The sequence below is a fragment of the Prionailurus viverrinus genome, chromosome A3 (genome assembly GCF_022837055.1).
Source record: "Prionailurus viverrinus isolate Anna chromosome A3, UM_Priviv_1.0, whole genome shotgun sequence".
NCBI classification, from domain to species: Eukaryota; Metazoa; Chordata; class Mammalia; order Carnivora; family Felidae; genus Prionailurus; species Prionailurus viverrinus.
Window position 1 is genome coordinate 30,510,798 of NC_062563.1, and position 23,463 is coordinate 30,534,260.

Here is a 23,463-nt window from a genome sequence, read left to right on the forward strand (position 1 = left end):
ACATGACACCCCAAGGCAGGGTGGCCACAGGCTAGACCCTGAGTCAGGAGAAACATTGTTACTGTCAGGGCACCATTGGGACAATTATGGGACCTGGAAACCACAGACCTGCAAAGGATCCATAGATAGAATTCAGGGGATGATGCAGACTTGGGTGGGGGAAAAATTACATCTTTTTCACTAATCACTAACTGAAATTAATATCCCCACCCCTTTTTTTGAGGATGTTTGCAGTTGTATCAGGTACAAATGGCATACGATGAGCTGCCGCAAGGATAAATAAATACAATTTTTTTGTTTAATAACAGGGAGGTAGCTGCTTCTCTCCTCACCTTAGGATGTCACCTTAAAAAATATCAGAGGCCTGACCATTGGTCAGGAATTCGATAACCTGAGCTGGATTTTACAATGCAGGCCTTCTGGTCTTACAACTCTGTTCGTGGAGCTCTAAGAGCAATTCAGGAGTCTCTTAAAAGGGGGACAGGAAACTTCCAGTTTATTCATTTGTCTCCTAAGGGGAGGAGAGAACATTTAAGTGTATAAAATTTAAGTATAAAATGTGTGAACTGCTCCCTAGGCTTTGTAGTGTCTCGTGATATACCTGCATGTGTGTGAGCTCACTGCCTTTTCAGTAATGGTATTTTGTCTCCTCTGTGTGGGTGTCCAGGGGCCTTGCTGTTGACAGGATTCTTTATTTCCCAACCACTACACGTATTTTAAAGTGTACAATTTGATGAGATTTGACATAGGTATGTACCTATGAAACCATTATCACAGTCAAGATAATGAACATATCCATCACCCCCCAATTACAAAGTTGCCTTTTGTAGTTTCCTTCCTTTTTAAATGTTGGCCACTGGCGACAGTGACATTAGCAGAATCTAAGACTTGGTCACTAAAAGAAATTATGGGTGTTTTCATATCACAATAAAGATACCTCAGATTATCATTTATGCACAATGCTACTTAAACATTTGTTTAATAGTTTAATGATTGTATTTCAATATAATTGGGATTTTTTTTTGGGGGGGGGTAATCCTGTGTATCTTTAATTCCTTTAAAAACACTATTTTGAACTCTGAACTTTACCAGACAATCCAAGGGGTCATTGGCCTGAACTAGGTTAAGCACCCATGCTCTAAAGAAACAGAATAGCCCCATACATGAACCCCTTGTGTTCTGGCCTATAGGGCCTCCTCTACAGGCCAGTCTGCATCTGGCTGCCCCAAAAGGAAGCCAACCAGTGGATGTGCAGTGAACTTCCCCAGTGCTTTTTATTGCCTCATTCTTAATGCAAACAAAGTTCACCAGACAGGGGAGAGACTGCAACACAAAAGAGAAACTAAGCTAATAGCACACACACACACACACACACAAAAAAAAATGGTTTCAGAGGAAAACCATACAGGGAATATCAGAAAAAAAAATTTTTTTTAAATAAAGTTTATTCATTTATCATTAGAGAGAGAGAGAGCAGCATGCACAACCAGGGGAGGAGCAGAGAGGGAGAGAGACACAGAATCTGAAGCAGGCTCCATGCTATGAGCTGTCAGCACACAGCCTAACAGAGCTGGAACTCAGGAACCTCGAGATCGTGACCTGAGCTGAAGCTGGATGCTTAACCAACTGAGCCACCCTGGCGCCCTGAAAAAAAAAAGTGTTTTTCAAGACTCTCTAATTGCTACCCTCAGTAATTAGATTCAGGAACATATTACATCCAGAAGGCAAAGATGGAACTTCAGACAATAAGAATGAATTCTCAGGAAATAAAGACATTATTGGTTACATTAAAAATTAATTTGAAGATCCGGAAAATAAAGGAACCCAGGAGAAAGCAAAATGAAGGAACAGAAAAGGTGAGATAGAGGGAATCTTATTGCTTTGCACAGAAAAGAAAAAGGGTACTTAGCATTTGCTGACTAGATCCAGGAGTTGGGGGTATGGTGTGTGCTGTGGGCTAGTATGGCAGATTGCCCTGACTTCTCATTCCACTCTTTATTCACACCCTTGCACTGTGGCTTTACATCACCTTCTGGAAGAGGCGGAATCTATTTCCACTCACCTTTAACCTGTACCAGCCTTAGTGACTTGCTTTGTCCAGCAGAATGGCAAAAGTGATATGCCATATTGAAGCCCAGGCCTAAGAGCATTTTGAACTCTCTCTTGGAGACCTGTCCGGCCATGATGAAAAAAACAAGTCTAGGCGGGCCTGCTGGAGAATGACAGACCACATAGAACAGAGATGATCCATCCCAGCTGAGCCCATCTCAGGCCAGTCAGTTCCCATCAGAATTGGTAACTGGCATGAGGGAGCCCAAAGAAGATGAGAGCTGCCTGGTTAAGCCCGGTCCCAGATCACCAACCTGCAGAACTGTGAGCTAGATAAATGGTGGCTCAGTTACATTTGGGATAGCTTTTTTTTTTTTAAGATTTTATTTTTAATCTTTATTTTAATCTCTACACCCAACATGGAGCTGGAACTCACAACCCTGAGATCAAGAGTCACACGATCCACAGACCGAGCCAACCAGGCACCCCTGGGATAGCTTTTTCACTCAGTAAAAGCCAGCTGAAACAACTGGCTCCCTCTGCCTCCTCATATAGGGTGCTTTCCTGTGTTTCACAGAGGCTGAAAGGTGGGGAAAAACACCTTCCAGATTCCTTTGCAGCTAGAGTTCATATACAATGAGATCTGACAATGAGATGCCCCATCAGAGATTTGGGGGATAAAGGCTATCTCTCTAACCACAGCAAGGACACAAATATGTGAAGGCCTAAAGCCAGACTTGGCATTCCTGCATCCACTTGACATTGAGACAGAGCTGTGTGGAACTGGGGCCTTCTCACTTCCAACTATGGTTATGGTAATGTGGTCTTGAGCTCGAGTACTCCTTTGGGAGCCTCCTGCTGCCTGCAGTCCTCCACCCCTACCCCCCAACCACCAATTTTGAAACAAAGTAATTCTCTATATTATATTCCTTCCTGTGGTTTGGGGGGGGGGGGTGGTGCAGGGAAAGAAACTGGCCTTGTTAAGGGTTGGTAAAGACCACTGGATTATCGCACCTGAAACCATCAACAGATGGCTGGTGGGGGTGTAAAGTGATGAACCACTTTGGAGAATTGCTTGGAAGCTTCTAATTAAGCTAAATATACCCTATTGCCCAGCAAATTTTTAAATGAGTGCATAACTTCACAAAAAGATTCATACATGAATGTTCATAGTAGCTTTATTACTATTAGCCCAGACCCAGAGAAGCCCAAATATTCCATAGAAAATAGAATGAATAGGGGGTGCCTGGATGGCTCAGTCGGTTAAGCATCCGACTTCAGCTCAGGTCACGATCTCGCGGTCTGTGAGTTCGAGCCCCGCGTCGGGCTCTGGGCTGATGGCTCAGAGCCTGGAGCCTGCTTCCGATTCTGTGTCTCTCTCTCTCTCTGCCCCTCCCCGTTCATGCTCTGTCTCTCTCTGTCTCAAAAATAAATAAACGTTAAAAAAAATTAAAAAAAAAAGAAAATAGAATGAATAAACACATTGTGGTATATTCATATAATAGAATACTACTCAGCAACAAAAAGAACAAATTCCTGATACATGCAACAACATAGACTGACATCAAAAACATGTTGGGTAGGGGGGTGCCTAGGTGGCTCAGTTAGTTAAGCCTCTGACTTGGGCTCAGGTCATGATCTCACCGTTCATGGGGTTTGAGCCCCTCATCGGGCTCTGTGCTGATGGCTCAGAGCCTGGAGCCTGCTTCAGACTCTGTGTCCCTTTCTCTCCGCCCCTCCCCCCCTCATGCTCTGTCTCTCTCTCAAAAACAAATAAACATTAAAAAAATTAACAAAACAAACAACAAAAAAACATGTTGGGTAGGGGAGTGCCTGGCTGGGTCAGTGGAGCATACAACGCTTGGTCTCTGGGTCATAAGTTGGAGCACCTTGTTGGGGGTAAAGATTACTAAAAAAAAAAAAAAAAAAAAAAAAAAAAAAAGGGTGAAAGATGCCAGACACCAAACAGCATGTATTATTTGATTTCATTTGTATTAAATTCAGGAACAGGCAAAATAACTGTGGTGATGGAATCAGAATAATGGACTGGGGTTAAGATTGATAAAGGAGTACATGGGAACTTTCTGGAGAAATGGAAATATTGTAGATTTTGATCCAGATGCTGGTTACACAGGTATTTACTTAGATAAAAATTAATCAAGTGGCACATTTAAGATTGATACATTTCACAGAAGGTAAATTATGTTTCAAGAAACAAAACCCTTGGGCACCTGGGTGGCTCAGTCAGTTAAGCATCTGATTTTGGCTCAGGTCATGATCTCATGGTTCATGGATTCGAGCCTCGTGTCGGGCTCTGTGCTGCCAGCTCAGAGCCTGGAGCCTGTTTTGGATTCTGTGTCTCCCTCTCTCTCTGCCCCTTCTCTGCTCTCTCTCTCTCAAAAACAAACAAACAAAAAACCCTTCATGCACAAAATAACTATAGTGGTTTCTGTTTTCTGCACTGAGTTCCAGATTCTAGGGGAGGGACCCTATGACAACAGACTGCAAAAGGGGCTGAAAGCAAGCAAGGCACCAGCTGTGTGGCAGGAAGCTGGAGCCATGGAGGGATGTGGTCAGGGGGAAGGCTCCTGTATTGCGGGAGGCCTGTGAATTTTAGGAACTCTGGCAACTTGGAAGCTGTGTCCTGCCCATGTATTTATTCATTTGCTTGTTTTCCCACAAATTTCAGTAAATGTCTGCTGCCAAGCAACTTACGTCAGTGGTTCTCAGAAGGAAGGGTGAGACAGCAGTCCCTGAGTGGCAGGTGACCAGCAACACAATGCCCTGAGGCTGGTGAGGAGGCCGTGCTGACCATGGGGGCTAAGGCCTGGAGGAGCCCCCTGCAGGAGGGACTGACTCACAAGCTGACATGGACCAAGCCCTCTTCTGAGACCACTGAGAGGTAAGGTGAGCTCCTACTAGACCCTGTTATGTCCAGAGATCTCATGTGGTTGGTCAAGGCTTCCTCTGGAAGCCAGAGGACTCAGAGGCCCATTATTTTAGAAAAGAAAATACTAGAAGAAAAGACACCGGAGTGTCGCTAGCAATTTTTCTTGAGTAGTAGCCTTATGAGTAGATTTTGGTTTTCTTCATCAGGCATTTCTGGTTTTCCCCATATCATGTATACAAGCATATAATTTTCCTCCAGCTTTATTGAAAATAAATTAATTTTTTGGTAATGAAATTGGCAGTGTGAAAAATAAAATAGTTTAAATAATAACAGTTTAAAAACTTATCTGAAACAAGGTTGTAAAAGCGGGGTTTATACTTTATTTTTCAGTCTTGGAGAGTTCCCTGAAGGGACTCAGACATGAGAACATTTCTGTTTTGGGGGCCCTCGGTCACTATTCTCTGGGTCTGACTGTGCTCTCTGGGGGGAAATGTGAGCTGGTGGTTGCTGAATCATCACATGTGAGTCACAGCCCTCCTTGAAGCACTGGCCTGGGGACTTGGGCCACCTGTTAGGTTATGAGCTTTAAAGGGGAGGAGTACTCCAAAGGCCCTCACTGGAGGGGGGTGGTACCTGGGATATAGATTACTCTCTTGCCCTTCCACTAATAAATAGACAGTGATCAATAAACTACTCATGGAGAAAGAGAGAGAGAGAGAGAGAGAGAGAGAGAGAGAGAGAGAAACCTAGAAACAGACTTTTAACTATAGAGAACAAATTGCTGGTTACCAGAGGGAGGGGGGGATGGGTGATATAGGTAATGGGGATTAAGAGCACACTTATTTTGATGAGTACTGAGTAATGTATAGAAGTGTTGAATCACTACGTTATACACCTGAAGCTAATATAACACTGTATGTTAATGAACTGGAATTTAAATAAAAACTTAAAAAAAAAAAAGAACTCTACTCATGAAATAGGGCAGAATGCAGTCAACAGTAAGAGGTAATTGATATAAATAGCCAGATAGGGTCTAAATGATTTTAAATTTTATTTCATTTAAAATTTTTTCATTTTGAAATAATTTCAGACTTACAAAACAGTTGCAAAAATAATAAAATATTTACATCTTACATAGCCACAGTACGATGATCAAAACCAGAAATTTAATACAGATAGAATATTACTAACTAATCCAAGCCTTAGTACAATTTCCTCAGTTATCCTACCAATGTCCTTTTTTCTTTTTTTTAATGTTTATTTATTTATTTTTGAGACAGAGCACAAGCAGGGGAGGGGCAGAGACAGGGAGACACAGAATCTGAAGCAGGCTCTAGGCTCTGAGCTATCAGCACAGAGCCCGACGTGGGGCTCGAACCCACACACTGTGAGATGATCTGAGCCAAAGTCGGACGCTCTGGCTACCCAGGTGCCCCTTTTTTTTCTGTTTTGGGGTCTGATTCAGGATCCCACATTGCTTTCAGTTGTTACGTCTCTTTATTCTTGTTTAATCAGGAATAGTTCCTCAGTCTCTCCCTGTCTTTCCATGGCCTTGACATTTTTGGAGAGTTATTGTGTAGATCACTAGTGATAGAAACGCACAGTATCTGTGCTGTACAACATGACAGCTATTAGCCATACAAAAATAGCATTTGAAATGTGGCTAGTGGGGCTGAGGAACTGAGTTTTACATTTTATTTAATTTGTAGGAAATGGCTACTGTGCAAAATGGCTAATGTATTGAACTGGACAAATGTTGAATGTCCCTCATTTGGGGTTTGTTTGACATTTCTTTGTGATTGGCTTCGGATTATGAATTTTGGCAAGCATATCATAGATGAGATGATGTGGGACCCAGATAAAAGGTGGAAGAAGACGACCTAGACCAGGATTTTCATTGTGGTAACATATACATAACATAAAATTTACCATTTTAACCATTTTTAAGTGTACATTTCATTGGCAGTAAGTACATTCACATAGTTGTGCATCCATCACTACCATCCATCCCCAGAACTTTTTCATCTTCCCCAACTGAAACTCTCTACCCATTGAACACTAACTCTTCATTCTCCATCGCCCCAAGCTCCTAGAAACGACTACTCTACTTTCTGGCACTATGAGTTTGGCTATCCTAGATACCTCACGTGTGTGGAATCATACAATATTTGTCATTTCGTGACTGGCTTATTTAACTTAGCATAATGTTTTCGAAGTTCATCCATGTTATAGTATGTGTTAGAATTTCCTTCCGTTTTAAGGATGAGTACTATTCTGTTATGTGTACATACCACATTTTGTTTATCCATTCATCCATCAGTAGACATTTGGGTTGCTTCTACCTTTTGGTTATGGATGTGTGTATACATATATGCGTTCATTTCTTTGGTATGTATCCAGAAGTAGACTTGCTGGATCATGTCGTAATTCTATTTTTGAATTTTCAAGGAGCTGCCATACTGTTTTCCACAGCAGCTGTACCATTTCACATTCCCACCAGTAATGTACAAGGGTTCTAATTTCTCCATATCCTTGCCAACACTTGTCATTTTCCGTTTGTTTGTCTTATAATAGCCATCCTAAACATTTATATCTGCTATAAACCAAAGGTTTATGTTTCTTCCCATTCATATTTTGAAACCTAATCTCCAGTGTGATGGTATTTGGAGGTGGTATCTTTGGGAGGTGATTTGGGCCATAAGGGTGAAGCACTCACGAATAGAATTAGTGCTCTTTTAAAAGGGACCCCAGAGAGCTCCCTTGCCCCTTCCAACATGTGACGACACAACAAGAAGATTGTCTGTGAAGCAGCAAATGGGCCCTTATCAGACACTAAATGTGCTGGCACCTTGATCTTGTACCTCCCAGCCTCCAGAACTGAGACCTAAATGTTTGTTGTGAGCCATCCAGTGTATGGTATTTTTGTTATAGCAGCCCAAAGGACTAAGATAATACCTCATTGTGTTTTTGAGGAAGCTGTATTTTTTTTTTTTTTAATGTCCTGGGATGTCCAGACAAATGTAGAGACAGGGATGCAACTGCATTTGGAAGCCAGTCACCACACTTCCAATGTTGTTCCTGCAAGAATTAGATACGAGATCATGGATTTGGAGTAGGTAGCAGGAAGGAGTAATTCTTGAACCAATCGGCATTCACTCTGCCTTGGCTAAACAAAGCAGAGCTGGCTTTATTACAGTTAGTTGAGTTCAGATGTGACATTAACAACATTTTTGTAAATGCTGAATGTTGTGAAATATACCAACAAAGTAATAAAATCTCATCTGAAAGTGTTCAGGCATTTTCCCGTGATCTAGTTTGGGAGGACTGGCTTTGGAGACAGGTATGTACTCAGGCATTTCCGTGTGATCTCGGCCAAACCTCTTAACTCCTCAGTTGTCATTCTTTCATTTTCAAGTTGTAGTATAAAGCGTGACAATCCTAAGTGTACAGCTGATGAAGTTTTGTATATGCACAAACCCATGTACCCACCACTCACATCAAGATACAGAAGTTTCCATCCCCTGCAAGGGTTCCCATGTACCCCACCACAGAAGTAACCAGTGAATGATTTCTATTTATGTAGATGAGATTTGCCTGTTTTTGAACCTTGCTTTACCTTGCAACTGGAGGAACAGATAGCATGTACTCTTTGTGCTTAGTTAGCCATGGTGCCCATTTATCCTGGTGAGATTCATCCATGTTATGTGTATTAACCGATTGCTCTTTTTCACTGCTGTATACTATTCCATAATGTGAGCACACCACAGTTTGTTTCCTCATTCTCCTGCTGATGGACCTTTGGGTTGTTTTCAGAGTTTGCCTATTGTGAACAAAACCACTAGGAACATTAGCTATTGTGCATGTTTTTAAATTTTTTTATTTTTTTATGTTTATTTTTGAGAGAGAGAGAGGGACAGAGTATGAACAAGGGAAGGGCAGAGAGAGAGAGAGAGAGACAGAATCTGAAGCAGGCTCCAGGCTCTGAGCTGTCAACACAGAGCCGGGTGGGAGGCTCAAACCCACAAACTATGAGATCATTATCATGACCGGAGCCAAGTCGGATGCTCAACCTACTGAGCCACCCAGGTGTCCTATATTGTGCATGGTTTTAGATGGACACACAGCCAGGAGTGGTGGCTGGGTGATAGGGTTGGCATGTTTCACTTTAGTAAGAACTGCCAAACATTTTCTGAAATCTTTTAATCGCTCTTTAAAACAGGAAAAATAAATCTCTGCCCGGTTATTGTGAGAGTATTTAGTGGACTCTTAAGGTATAAGGCTTCAAGCCTGTACCTGGAGCACAGTGGGGGCTCAATAATTGCTGGCCTCTACCGGAAGCAGAGGGTCAGGCAGTTGTCGAGCACTGTGGGGAGGTACCTGCCCCAGACCCGTGGGCAGAGGCCTTTCCCACACAGCAGTCAAGAACCACACCCAGAAGGCTGGGCAAGCCCACAGTGGCGCCCCTGCCCTGCTCCCACCTACCCAGCCTCCGTCCACCGTGATCCTGCTTCCTCAGGCCCAGCATTGGCGTCGCGCCCGTGCGAACTTTGGTGTCACCCGATATTTATTGAGCACTAACTGTGTGCCAGGCCCTGGGCGCCCAGGTGCAAACGACATAAAGACCTTCACTCCTCAAATTACTGGGTAGGAGGAGTAGGAAGCATGGGGACCACTGACTCCGAGGTCAGCCATCCACTTGGATTCTGGCCAGACTCTGGATTTCTCCTAGAAGTTTCCCGAGACAAACACGGAAAGAAAATAATTTTATCTTTTGCGCCCCAGCAGGAACCTAGGTCGGTCCGGTGCACCCGTCCGACAAGTCCAGGCCCCCAAGCCAAGGCCAAGCACCCACCCCCGCCACCCAGAGGCTCGGGCTGGCCGCGAAGCCCCGCCCCGCCGTTGGCCAATGGCCGCGCGATCCCGCCCCTCCCCACCCTCCCCCTCCCCTGTAGGGGAGGGTTCCGGACTGTCCCGGGAGGTCGGCCTGTCGGCGTGTCGTGGCAACCCGAGGTAAGATAGCCTCCCCGGGCGCTCGGTCCCGTCGGCTCAGGACGCGCGGACGCCTCCCCGGAAGGTGGCCAGCGGCGGCAGAAGCCGAGTGGGACTCGGAGTGCGCCCGGGCGCACGGGGTCTGGGGCGCACGGGGTTCCGGGGACAGGTCTGGCCGCGCGGGTCTGGGGAAGGGCTGGTCTTAAGGGCACACGCGGTTCGCGGCAGCGAGGGCTCCACGAGCCTCAGCCAGCACCCGGGGTGTCGCCGGGCGTCTGCTGGCACTGGAGGGGAGGTTGGGCCGGAAGGAGGCAGGCACAAGCAGCTGAGGTCCTCCAGCCGCACCGGCAGGCCGAGGGTGACCCTGGGACGAGGCCTAGCCGCGACGGGCCAACCTCCCCGAGCCGCGGCCGCGCCTAGGGGCCAGGGCCGCCGCCCTCCCCGAGATCTTTACAGTTCTCGGTGATGACACCTGCTCAGAACAGCCTCTCATCCTCCGCGGGCCTGGTCCCATCCAGGAATCCTAGCCAAAGCAGTGAGGCCTCGCCCCTCTGGGCCCGAAGATTATTTCTTTCCGGGACGCACTCAGAGCCTCCGAGGCTGTCGGGTAGGAAATTCTCCTTGCAACGTTGGTCCGCCCTTCTTCTCTGAGACCACAAGGAGGTGCTAAGAAAACATCGAAAAAACAAAACAAAACAACCCACCACAACAACACAGCAAACAACCACGTTCTCCTGCACGCTGTGGAGCCTCAATAACTTCTAGAAGGATAGTCAGTTACCTGAGAACTGCGACTGCTGTAGAGGGCAGGTTAGAATGCTCTCAGCCTTGTCGGAGCGATGTCCATTTCGCACAAGACAAGGACTAAATATTGCAGTCTCCCAGGGGCACCCTCACCCAGTGACCCCCCTCACCCAGACAGTGGCCTTGGTCCCTCTAGTACTGTGAGTCTCACTTGCTGCAGCTGCCCCCATGTTCTGCAAGATGTATGGTGAGCTGCAAGGAGGCTACAAGTCCTGGGTTCAAATCCTGTCAGGATCACCGGTCTGCTTGTGCAACCTGGCATCATTTCTCCTCTCCTAAATGAAAGAAACCCAGGATGTGCTTGCCTAAGTGGACCATCAATATGTGAACAAATGTGGGCTTCCTTTCTTTTTGGTTGGAGCATGTTATATTTCCATACTCCCCAAACTGTGTTACTGAGGGCTGAGGCTCAGGTGCAGAAGAATGTGTTACCTGATTCTGTCCTGGTACCTCCCTGGATGCCATGGGAAAGAAGGAGAAAAGGGTCATTTCGTCGCCATAGAGTTGTTCTTTGCTCATCTCCTGAAGGCTCAGAGGACTCCCACCCCACCTCCTTGATCCTCTTGACCTCTGTCATTAACGCTTGCCCCACCAGGAATGTAGCACCTGGTGGCTGACAAGGGAGGCAGGCAACATGAGGCTCTGAGGCCGGTAGACAGGACTGTCGCCCCATTTCCCATGTGGTGAGGGACTGGCAGCTCAGCTGTGCTCTGCAGCACTGCCTCCTAGAGTCCCACCCAAGACTGACACCACCTGGCCCTCCCTTTTCTGATCCCTTCCTTCCCAGAAAATCCACTTGGACATCTAGTAGCCTCTTAAGCTTTTTCAGAATGGATCTTTGGAGTCCTCTCTGTGCCACAACTTGCCCACCAGATTTTCTGGCTTGGAAAATGGCACTATCCATGCACCTAGTGCCTGAGGAATCATCCTTGATTCTTCTCCCTTCTTCACCTCCCACATGCACAACACACTAGGAATCCAGCCACCTCTCACCACCTCCATGGTTGGCATTCTGGCCATACCCTTCACGTGGCTCCCTGCTTTAGCCTCCTGATTTGTCTTCTTGCTTCCATCCTGGTCCCTCCACAGTCTAGCTCCTCACAACTACCAGGGAGGTCTTTAACATAAGTCAAATCCTCTCCCTTCCTTGCTCAGAAGCCTCCTATGGCTCCCCATTTCACTCTAGAGAGAAAAAAGTAAACCCAAAACTCAAAGTCTTTTCCTGCAACGCCCCCATAAGCGACCACTCCCAACCTCCTTGACCTTGATCTCAGCCCCTCCCCTAGTTTTTTAAACCTGGACCACCCGGAACTGATTTCTGTTCTTTAAACATGCCAAGCTTGTTTCCACCTGAGGACTTCTAATTTGCTGTGCCCTCTGCCCAAAACACTGATCTCACAGTCCAGAATGGCTCATCTCAAATGTCATTAATCCAGAAAGACTTCCTGACCAACTCTGCCTAGGCAGCATGCCCTTCTACAGGAGTTCTGTCTTCTTATCCTGCTTTATTTTCTTTATAACCTTGATTATTGTTTGGAATTTTTATTTATATGTATACTTACTGATTTGTCATCTGTCCCACCTCAATAGAATATAAATTGGATGATGGCAGAGATCTTATCCCTCTTACTCCCTACAGCTCTCCCTGAGGGGGGAAGCAGGTAAGAAATTTGCAGACAGCCCCATCTATAATTGCAAATTGTGGTAAGTGCTACTTAAGGCAATTGCTTGTAATTGAGGCGCTTGTAAATGTCAAGTTTACTAGGTTGAACTATTGTGTTGTCAAAATAAGCTCTCTGAGCCATTTTAGGGGTGAAGACAAGCCTGGAAAAGATTGGTAATTTGCCCCAGATCACACATAGTGATTGGAACTCAGCCTCCTACCCTAAGAACATGTATGTGGCAAGCTTTAATGGTGGGCCTGCAATCATGTTCTGGAAAGAACCTGATCCTGGAGCCTGATAATTTTCCACTAACTAGCAAGCCCTTATTCTTGGTACTTCATTTTCTTCACCTTTAAAGTAGGATTATCTTATTATTATCCTTTTGGGCTTCCCCCCAGTACACCCCAAAGAAGTAGCACTTCTTGCTTTCAGCAACGAGGGGCACATACAGACCTAGGACAATGGCAGGGAGTCAGAACTCTCCACAATACCAACCAACCTACAAGACAGAAATGGGGCCTAGATCTTCTGGATCTTATTTCTTTTGTTCATCAATTCATTTTTTATTTTTTGAGGGCCTCTGGACTTGGGCAGTAATAAAATTGGATGATTAAAGAAAGAAGTAAAACATTCCAAAGAGTTGAGAAAGAAAGAAGTAATTGCCTTTTGTCTGATCCCACTCCCAACTCTGTTGCCATATGTGGTGTGTTTTCTTCCAGTCTTTTTTCCCCTCTCAGCCCATCCTTTTTTGGGCCAGTGCCCTCTGTCACTTCAGAACCTGGACAGCGATGACGTTTGCTGAGGACAAGACTTACGAGTATATCCGCCACCATTACAGCAATTTTGGTCATATTCATGTTCTGGAGATTCTGCCTTATCTGTCCTGCCTCACAATAAGTGACCAGGTGAGCTGGGGCATGACAGCCAGCCACTGACTTGGGGCAGGCTGGGGGTTCAGAGCTTCACCCAAAGCCAGGGCCAACTCCTTCCTTCTTGGTTATTGTCTGCATCCTGCTTCCTGACCTTGACGCTTCTCTAACTTGCTGAATCAAGGGTGGGTCAGGATGGCCTTTCCAACATGGCTGAGCGCCCTCTCGTGTCCATTTGGTGTAGTGCTAAAAAATATGGTGCCAGCTGCCTGAGATTTCTGGGCTTCAATCCCCGTTCTGCTTCGGTGGGAACCTTCCTTTTCTTCAGTCTGTCTTGTCATTACTCCTCCTCAGTTTTGATTCTGTTCTCCTTGTCATGGAGCTCTGTCCTGGCAGGGAGTCCAGGGCTCAGTTTTGAGAGTTCATGGGAGCCAGACCACCCTCATCTATTAGAACTGGCTGTGGCCCCAAGTGAAGCCGGGCCAGCCGCCTCCCAGTTTCAGCTGCTCCCAGATGGCCCGGGCCCTCTGCTGCCTCAACGCGGCTGAGGTGGCAGTGGTGAGGTGGCCGTAACGGTGGAGCAGGCCTGTGGCTGACAAGGTCTACCCCTGCCCTCCTGCCTTGCATTTGGGGGCTTGTGGGGATGCCTTGTGACCAGTTCTGCAGTAAATGTTTTCTGTGGCTTTTCGTTTCTGCTGTCTGGTTGCTTGTCTGAATGTGGGAATTCAGTCTGTATGTGAGATTTAAAACCTTTGCCGCCCCGAGATTCCCCATCCTCCTGACTCTTAGGTCAGCTGCCTCTCTTCTCCTTTTGCCTCCTTTCATCTCCTGTTCCCTATGCACCCTTTTCCTCCTCTGCTAATCCAAACCCTTTCTTTTTGCTTTGGGGGCTGCATAAACTGAGGAACTGCCAGGTTCCTCACCAGTAGAGTAGGGGTCATGGCATTAAGATAATTCACACACAGCCCTGAGCTCAGAGCGTGGCACACACTAAAAGCCTACTTCCTGGAAGCTGCCTTTACACTTGGGCCCAGACACTGGCCTTGTCCTGGGCTCTGACCTGGTTTTGCATGGCTGCCGCACTCTTGTGGCTACTTGGTGTCTCTCTCTGCAGCTGTCCCTGAGTGGGGAAGGGTCCAGGGCCACCTGGCTTGAACAGGGCATCTGGCTGTGTTCCAGGACCGACTGCGGGCCTACTACCAGCTCTGGGGGAACCAGGGCACCCTCTGGGAGCTCTTCAACAGCCTTCGGCGGCGGACTGGCTGGGTGGAATCCTTCATCAAGGCCCTGAGGATCTGTGAGCTGGCTGGTCTTGCTGACGAAGTGGCCTCTGTCTACCAGAGCAACCTGCCCGGTGAGCTTCTTGCCCTGGCCCTCCTCATGGAACCCCTGTCGTTCCCCTGGCCTCCACTCTGTCTGTCCCCTCACCCCTGTACCTCCTGCCTTCCACTGTCCCCTTCCCTCCCATCACTCCTGGGCAGTGGACAAACCTGGGTGTCGATCCCAGCTTAGCCTCTTGTTAGTCATGTCCCTTTGGTGAAGTGCCTTAATTTCCCTAAGCCTCAGTCTTCTTCTCTGTAAAATGGGGTTAATGGCCAGACATCTACGTCATAGGGCTGTGGTGGATACCATGGGACAGTGGGTGGCATGTTGAGTGCTTAGCTGGGACTGGGTGCCTCCCGTGTGCTCAGCAAGTGGGCCTTCTAATCTGTGTGGCTGTGACATTTGCCTCCCATTCCTTTCCCACTTCCTGTCTTCTCCCTCAGTTCACCTTCCCTCTCTCCATTCCTCTCTTCTCTTCCTCCGTTTCATGTCTCCTCTTTCTCCCTCATGGGTTCCTTCTTCCTTTCCCTCATCTCTTCCTCTCCCCCTAGCATCTCCTGGAGCCTTCTAGGTCCCCCACTCCAGCTGCCCAGTTACTCCTCAGCTCCCTTTCAATGCTCCCTGCCAGGTTGAGTGCCCGGAGGGATCTGGTCAGGTCAGGTCTGAGGGGACAAGACAGGAAGAAAACTCAAGCCAGCCCTATGTATGTTTTAGACTAGAGACGACTCCTGAGACACTGCTCAGATTTAAAGCCTTAGAACAGCCCTACTCCCCCCCTCCCCCCGCCATTTGCTTTCTTTTTTTCCTCCCTTCTTTCTGAGGAAACAGCATCAGGTCAGGGGTTAGTTAGGGGTGACAACCGCCTACAAGGAAGAGAAGAAAGCCACTGGGTTCCAGAGTGCTGAGGGACAGAGAAGTGGTGACTGCTGACCCAGTCTGGGTTGTGAGAGGCCTGTGAGGTGCCCCGCATGCTCCCCACCCCCATTCCCTTCTCTTCTACTCCTTCTACCTCTTCTTGTCTTTGTCCTCCCTACCTCCTCTCTCCTTCCTGCCTCCCACTCAGTGAATCTTGTCTCTTCTAAGGAGTACATCCCCCCTCAGGACAGCTTTTGGAGCTGTGGGGGGGCCTATAGTCATGGCTCTGGGGGTCCAGGAGCATCCAGGCCTCTCCTGTCACTGGGAGTTCCTCTGACTCCTCCTTGACATCACTGTATCTTTGTCTTCCAGGGGTCCCGAAGAACTGCCCCCCAGCCCCACTGGAGCCACAGTTAGCTCCTGCTGAGGTTCCAGGGCCCTCCACACCTGCCATGGCCCCCAGCGCCCCCCACAACGGCTACAGAGAGGAGGAGTCAAGTTTCCCCATGCCTGTCCAGGACACTGAGCCGCCAGGGTCCCTAGGAGAGGTGTGTTCTCACGCCTAGTCTGGACCCCTGCTTTTGTGTTCCTGTCTGCCCAGCCTCTAGAAGCTCTCTTCTGCCCCCACCACAAGTCATGCCTAACCTCTGCTCAGAACCTAAGGGCTCCCCCAATGGAGATATGCCCCAAACCAGCTCTCAGACTGCTGACTAGGGCTTCACCCTATGGCAACCCCCAACCCTCTTATCAACCAGCTGTGAGGTCACAGTATGGAGGTCTTTGAAGTGGTCCGTGTGAGATGTTGAGCTGGATCGAAGGACCGGAATGACCACTGGAGGAGTACTGGGGAAGGAGGAGGTGATGGGGTAGAGGGTAGATGGAGTAATTATTGCCAGTAAAGTCAAGTTTAGGGCGAAAATTACTGATTCTATTGAGATGTGATGAGCAGGCAGCAGGGTGTTCAGGAGACACCAGACCATGGACTTGAAGCCCAAGAAAGGGGTCTGTGCAGTAGCCTCAGAGAGGGGGACATTTGATAGGGCCAGGCAGATGAACAGAGACTCCCCATGGGCTGGTGTGTGTTCTCTGTAAGGTACGTTCCTGTGGACAGAGGGTCTGGCAATGATCAAAGCCGGGGCGAGGGGCTTCCCTGGTTTCTGTGGTCCATGGCACAGGCTGAGGCCAGTGGGAGATGCCTGCTCCTGGGAGAAGCAGCTGCCTCATTTCCATTTTCCCTCTTGCAGAGTTCAAAGAAAGTCCCACAGACACCCAGTTCTGGGACTGTCCTGAGGAGGCCAGCTGGCCCCCTGGAGCCCTCCTCTGACATGGCAGCCCTCAGCCCTCTGACCTCCAGTGGGTGTCAGGAGCAGGACACAGAACCAGGCAGTGCCCACATAGCAGGTACGTATGTGACCTGGAGCCATAGGACCTCTCGGACCTCCCAGAGGGTGAAGACTAGAGTTGCCCCTCTGGCTTCCTTGGACAGGAGGCGAGGGTGGGAATAAAGGGAGTTTACCTCAGGAGCAACCCAATTCCTTGAGGGTGTATTAGTATTTTCTACGTAACAACCCATTCCAACATTTAGTAGCCTAAAATAGGACTATTTAGCTCGTGATTCTGTGGGTCAGCAATTTGGGCTGGCTCAGGGTAGTTCTTGGGATCTTGGCTGGATTCCCTCTTGCGTACACACCCGTGTACGCACTGCTTACTTACGCCTGTTGGGGGGGGGGGGGGCGGGGCGGGCACCTTGGTTCTCTTCAGTGAGTCCTCATCTTTCACCAGACAAGTCTGTTTCCTGGCAGCTGAGCAGAATTCTGAGAGAGCAGACTCCTGGGGCAAAGGCTCAAAACTGGCAGTCTTCCCTCCTGCCTCATTCTGTGGCCCAAACAAGTCCCGGGGCCAGCCCAGAGTCAAGGAGTAGGGAACAGACTCTGTCTCTAGATGAGAGGACTGACAGTCACATTGCAGAGGATGTGGATACAGGCAGGGGAAGAGCATTAGGGCCATTTGTGGATTCTGCTGAGGGGACCCTGTGGGGTTCACCAGGACCTGGAGGACAGTGTGGAAGAGCTGGGCTACTTATTGGCAGGGGCCTTTAGAGCCCTTAGGTGCTGCCCTACCCCTAGTGGGGCTCTAGCTCCCAATGAATCACTAAACCTTCTCAGCCCCCAGAGGAAGTATGATTTTCATCAGTTAAGGGCCTGGGCCCCAAAACCAGATCTCAGTTCCCACCCTCGGGAATATAGAGCTGTCCACTCTGACTTCCCAGGATGGCATCTCTCTGCTCCGTTGTTTCCTAAACTGTATTCCATGTAACACTATAGCCTGACCAGCCTTTGGTGCTCCTGGGACAGCCACAAGGCACCTGAACAGTTAAAGGCTCCGAGAAGCCATCTCAGTGCCCTCCACTCCTTTCACCCCAGAACTCTTCCCCAAGCACCCATTTATACTTTGCAATGTCAGCTTGCCATGGGACACCTTTCAGGAAATGCTGCTGTGGACCAGGGAGGCAGAGGGCACTTAGATTTCAATACATGCGTGGATACAGGTCCCACGAGGTTCTGTGGTGTCAGATTTTGGTGGGGGTGGGGTGGTACATCAGAATTACTTCTGGCCTTTGTCAGCCATAGGGCCTGGCATGTGTATTCTCAGAGTACCATGGGGGATCTGGATATAAATGCCTATATGGACTGTTACCACCTGCTGAGCCATCGTGCTGCCCTTTGCCGTGATCCAGGGTGGCTCCTACTGGTGGGGGAGGGGAAGGTGGCAGAGGGAGGAGCATCCAGAGTTCCACCAAGCTAATGAGCAGACACAGGAGGAAAGGGGGGTGTCCCAGGCAGGAGAAGAAAGAAGAGAGGATAATTAATGATCTTCAAGCTCCTAGATGCTGTAAAGGGGAGGAACCATTTCATTCTTATGAGAGAACAGACTTGACTTTAGGTCAAGGACTAAGGCTAGATAGGGCTGAGGATGCGCCTGCAGCTGTTGGACCTCGGGGCCTGGGAGCAATGACCAAAGGGACTGTGGAGACTCCATGGGAGGATGTTGGGAGGCCTGGGTGCAGTAAGGACTTGAGCTGGGGAACTGAGACCCTTCTTCAGCTCTCTGATCCCAGGTGACTGTGCTTTTAGGGTAACAGTCCTGTGGGTTTGTGTTTTCCCTTTTATTTTACCACCTGCAGGCATGGCCTCCAGTCTCACATCACCCCGTGGGCCTGTGTCTCCATCTGTCTCCTTCCAGCCACTGACCCGTTCCATCCCCAGGGCAAGCCGCTTGCCAGGACCCTCAGTATCAGCTCCGCCTACTGGCATCTCCTCCTCTTCCCCTGGCTTGGCCTCTTCAGGGGGTGCTGGTGACCATGGTGAGGCTACCATCTGCCCTGGGGCCGGGGTGTTGGCCAGCTCATTGACCACCAGCGTGGCACCCTCCAAAGTGCCTACCAACTCAGCATTTGATAGAACGATGCCTTCCAAGTTGCCTGCCAGCTCGAAACCCTCTGGTACAATGTCTACTAACGTGCTCACTAGTCTACCGCCATCCAAACTGCCTATCAACTCCACACGTGCTGGCACAGTGGCACCCAAGGTGCCTACTGGCTTGGTGCCTGACCACAGGATGTCCACAAGCACAGCGCCCAGCACGGTGCCTGCCAACACAGTGCCCCCCGTCAGGAGCAGCATATCCTCAGGGGTGAGTCTTTGCCCTTCTACCAGTGATTCAGGCTTTCCCCCCGAGCCCTATCCTTGGACCCTTTCCAGTCTCCACTCTGTCTCCAGCCTGGGCTGTGCCGGGGCTTCTTTTCAAGGGTATAGGGATAGCTGAGATCTGGCCTCTTCTGGACCCCACACCAAATCCTTTAGAGTACTAATAATCATTAGAGCTCTTGAGTGTGGATTCCTAGGAGGGGTGGGTGTGGCGGCCATCCCCACTGGTCATGTGCATCAACCCGTTCAGAGCTCAAAGCCGTACATTAGGCCTAGCAGCACCATTTTGCAGATGAGGGAACTGTGAGGGATAGAGCTGGATGGCCTGTCTGCCTCAATCCTTGCTCTTCACCCCCAGGATATCCAGTCTGCTTCTCCATTATCAGGGCTTTGTAGATAGCAGTCTCAGCCGGAGACAGCCGCACTGACCCAACAGCCCCCCACAGCTGCCCCTTCTGGGCCAGCACATCTAGTCCTGCTCCTGTTGTCTGCCTGGAAGAACCAAGTCCAAGGGACCCGTTAGGCACATGGCCAGGCCTCTGACCCTGTGGCTGCTCCATGGCCTCAGCCCTGGCAGAGTGTTGAAGTAGGATGGGGCCACAACTGCCAAGGGCTCTAGGAGGGCGGGGGTGAGCTCACAAGCAGGCCAGTGAGTAGGGAGAGGGGTACCTTGGAGAAAGTTACCACTGATACCACTGCAGAGGCTTGGACACCTCCTCTCTCAGTGCCCTCCTGCACCATCATTGGGTTGAGTCTCCAAGAGAGGGTGGCTTCCTCCCATACTGTGGGCTGGGAATTGGAGGGTTGAGATGTTAGTTCATGTATTGGCTGGGAATGGGGCCACCCATTTGGGTGTCCGGCCATCCCCAGTCCCTTCCAGCCCTTCCTTTCTTTCTCAGGAGACTCCTCCAGTGGCTCCAGAGCCCACAGGCACCTCCACCAGAGACAGCTTGCCCGAGCCAGACCACAACTCTGCCACCTGGGGCTCCGAGTTGGAGCTGAGCAAGCCTGGCCGGCTGGTCTCCCACATGGACAGTGAGCCGTTCTCAGGCTGCTCTGCGGACCTGGCCCTCAGCTGCAGCAAGTCCTTGGGCGCAGGGCCTGACAACGCCCCAGAGGAGAATGAGTACCAGTCAGTGGATTCCATTAGGATCCAAGTGGCCCAGGATCCCAGCATTGACCTGGTAGAGGGTAGTCCCGGGCCTCCTGCTGCCCCACAGCCCTCAGTCAAGGACAAGTTTGTCCCGGCCAGATTCTATGCTCCATGGCTTGGGGCAGCTGCAGCTGGGGCTCTCTTCGCCATGCTCTTGGCTGTGCTGTATAGGCGGCGCCTGTGAAGCCCCTAGGGCCTCCCTGTCCCGAGTCTGCTCCCTTCCCTGCAGGACATCTAGCCCAAGCACGGACTGTGCTATCTCCCCGTCTTGTCCCTTTCATGGGGCTCGTGGAGCCTGGGCCTGAGGAGAGCCGGGGCGGGGGGGGGGGGGGGGTGCACAGACTGAGTGCAGACCAGATTTCTGTCCCAGCCCGTGCCCTCCCCATGTACTCCAGACTTCACACACCCCACAATCTGGTCTGTGGCCTTTATTCTCTGGAGGAGGTGAGGTACCCCCATCCAGACCCTGTTTGCTCAAGTCCACAGATGAGGTGGTGCTGCTAGATCATGCAGGGGGTCAGAACCCTCCCCCTCCCCCCATCCTGCCCTGGTGCCTGGTGGCCAGCAGACGTGCAGGGTGGGGGACCCCACAGGACCTTGCTCCAGACCCTAAAAGCCCCAGGAACCTAAGGGTGATCCATTTCCAGGGACCTGGCTGCTTGAGGTCCCCCAAGAAGCGAGGGAAGTCCAGAGGTTCCCCTGGACCCCTAGGGAACCTAAGGCAGCTGCTAGGCCTGAGGACTGTCTCTGAAGCCCCTCTCCAGTCTCCTCACCCCCATTTTCCCTTTCCCTCCCTCTGGTCTCCGTGGTCTTTAGCTTGGTGGTGGTGGGGAGGGGGGTTTGGGAAGGAGAGACCTGCCAGGGTAAGCTCAGGCCAAGGTTTGGATTTCAGCTCCACCCCTTCCTGGGCTGTGTGGCCTTGACAAGATGATCAGACTTCTCTGGTCTTGCTTCCCCACATGGCCAGTGAGTATCATGGCTCATTTCCCCTGGGCTCTTCTGAGGTTGAAGCACACAAGTGTTTGTCAAGTGCCTGCATTCCCCAGAGTAGGTGACTGCTGATAGCTGCCCCTACCTCTCCCCTGCCAAGCCTGGTAGACATGAGGGTGTAAGAGGCAGAATGCCCAGTGGGTAAGGGTGCAACTCTGTAGTTTGGGGTGGGGCCTGTACCCCACTCGAACTTTCACTCACTCTGTGCTCTGTCACTGTGCTCTCTATTAACCTCTCTGTGCCTCAGTTTCCTCAGCTGTAAAATGAGGATGAATAGTAAAATTTTATATGTATATAAAAACAAATCTCCTAGTGTGATGAGGATTAAATGAGTTTGTCTATATGAATCTTAGAATGGTTCCTGGCATTTATTAAGTGTTGGATACATGGTGCTGTAAATGTGGAGGGGTTGGAGTGATTGGCTACACCTTACGAGGCAGATCCAGACCCTGCTACCTCCCCTCACTCCCTTTATATTTGTTTCTTATTCATCTTGTGCATTGGGGAGCGGGGAGGGAGGCATGTCTAGTGGCAAAGCAGTTCAGGGGGAGGCCTGGGGCCCCCCAGCAACCAGATGGGTTGGGGAATATCCTCATGGGTTCTTTTCAGGCAGTCATCTCTGGACAAGAAGCAGGCATAGGAGACCCAGAAGCCACTTCCATTCCTGTTCTCTGCACGAGACAGACTAGCACTCTGGGGGGATACTGGGGGGAGTAGCTGTGTGCTCCCCCAAATGTCAGCTGGTAAGTCCTGTACCCTGCTTTGGCTGCTAAGGCCTTTCTTTGCACTGCCCTAGGGGGCTTCAGTGACCTCCACCTTGAATGACCTCTCCTCCCTCTGAATTTCTTTTCAACCCTCAATCCAAACCCAACAGCCTGCACCCTAAAATCAGGAGAGGTCCTTACCCAAGTTGTCTGCACCACTCCCCATCACCTTTGCTCTTAACCAGCCCTCTTTTAGCCCTCCCTCATTCTCAGATACCCAGGTCAGTAAAAAATTCATGGACAGGTACTAGTTTTATTATTTTTTAAAATTTCATTCATTCATTCATTCATTCATTCATTTAAAGTAATCTCTACACCCAATGTGGGGCTCCAACTCACAACCCCAAGATTAGAGTCATATGCTCTACTGACTGAGCCAGCCAGACACTACCCCCTGGTACTAGTTTTAATGTGTTACCCTCCCAGGGTAGCTTTGGAAAAGAGTATCTCAAGAAAGTAATGTGTAGTCCCAAAGGATGTTACTTAGCTGGTGGAATTTCAAGCACAATGACCAGCCACGTGGGAGAGACCTTTGTGTAAGGTTTTTGGAATCATTCAGGGACCTACCAGGCATTTTTCAGATTTTTAAAGATTTTTTTGAAAGATGGAGAGCACATGAGTAGGGGGGAGGGGCAGAGGGAGAGAGAGAGAGAGAGAGAGAGAGAGAGAGAAAATCTCAAGCACAGAGCCTGACATGGGGCTCAATCCCATGACCATGGGAAAATGGCCTGAGCCAAAATCAAAGAGTCGGATGCTGAACTGACTGAGCTACCCAGGTACCCCCTACCAGGTAGTTTTCAAATGATGCTGCCCAGAAGCCCTAATCCTGGCCTACGTGAAACAGCATCCGTACTTTGGCCGTTGTCAACTGAAGGTCTCTACAATGCCAACTTGAAGCAGCGTTGGGAATTGGCCAGTGCAATGAGGCCTGTGGCCAGGAGAGGACTTGGGATAGTTGGTAAGATATGTCAGATTTCAGGAATCCCGGGGTTTGAAGTGAGGCTTTCAGCTGCAGGAGGGTGTGTAGGAGGAGAATGACACAGGTCACTCCCACCACCATGGCCTGGACCACATGGAGGCCAGAACCCCAGGAGAGGACAGAGAACCTCTACCCTCAGTAGAGTGGCAAACTTGGCACCTATACTGGGAGACTTGGTAAAGCACACTTCACCTCAGGGTGAAGGCCGGGGTGGGGCCAGAGGCTCAGTGCCATCCTGGTCCGTTAGGGACTCACCACCTGTCAAAATACAATCCCTCTCTACCTTGTCTCTCCTGCTAAAACATTTCCCTCAGAACGTATGAGCCACCATGGCTTTTTTCTCCTTGGGAAATATAGACCTTGCTTGATAATCTACTGAAGCCAGACCAATGCCGTACCTTCCCCCTGTTTTCCTTGCTGGATACGC

At 49.5% G+C, this 23,463-nt stretch overlaps 1 protein-coding gene across 3 annotated transcripts; it reads left to right on the forward strand.

Moving 5' to 3' along the window:
* Window positions 1–9,034: 9,034 nt before the first annotated feature.
* On the forward strand, window positions 9,035–21,640 carry MAVS (mitochondrial antiviral signaling protein). Of its 3 annotated transcripts, none has more exons than XM_047852515.1 (7): window positions 9,035–9,949; window positions 13,116–13,301; window positions 14,445–14,619; window positions 15,816–15,991; window positions 16,688–16,844; window positions 18,628–19,136; window positions 20,050–21,640. In XM_047852515.1, exons 1-7 carry the CDS (start codon window positions 9,602–9,604, stop codon window positions 20,485–20,487), a joined length of 1,989 nt encoding a protein of 662 aa, XP_047708471.1. In that variant the 5' UTR covers window positions 9,035–9,601; the 3' UTR covers window positions 20,488–21,640. The 3 variants fall into 3 exon arrangements, with proteins under 3 accessions (XP_047708471.1, XP_047708473.1, XP_047708472.1); XM_047852517.1 differs by lacking the exon at window positions 9,035–9,949 and adding an exon at window positions 9,956–12,393; XM_047852516.1 differs by lacking the exon at window positions 9,035–9,949 and adding an exon at window positions 9,956–12,393 and having other exon boundaries at window positions 13,154–13,301.
* The last annotated feature ends 1,823 nt before the right edge of the window (window positions 21,641–23,463 follow it).

Bases quoted from the DNA above. Each gene is read 5' to 3' on its own strand.
- MAVS (XM_047852515.1), top strand. From the start codon at position 9,602: ATGGGGACCACTGACTCCGAGGTCAGCCATCCACTTGGATTCTGGCCA. The intron at 14,620-15,815 runs GTGAGCTTCTTG...TTTGTCTTCCAG, and splicing joins CTACCAGAGCAACCTGCCCG to GGGTCCCGAAGAACTGCCCC. The intron at 19,137-20,049 runs GTGAGTCTTTGC...TTTCTTTCTCAG, and splicing joins GGAGCAGCATATCCTCAGGG to GAGACTCCTCCAGTGGCTCC.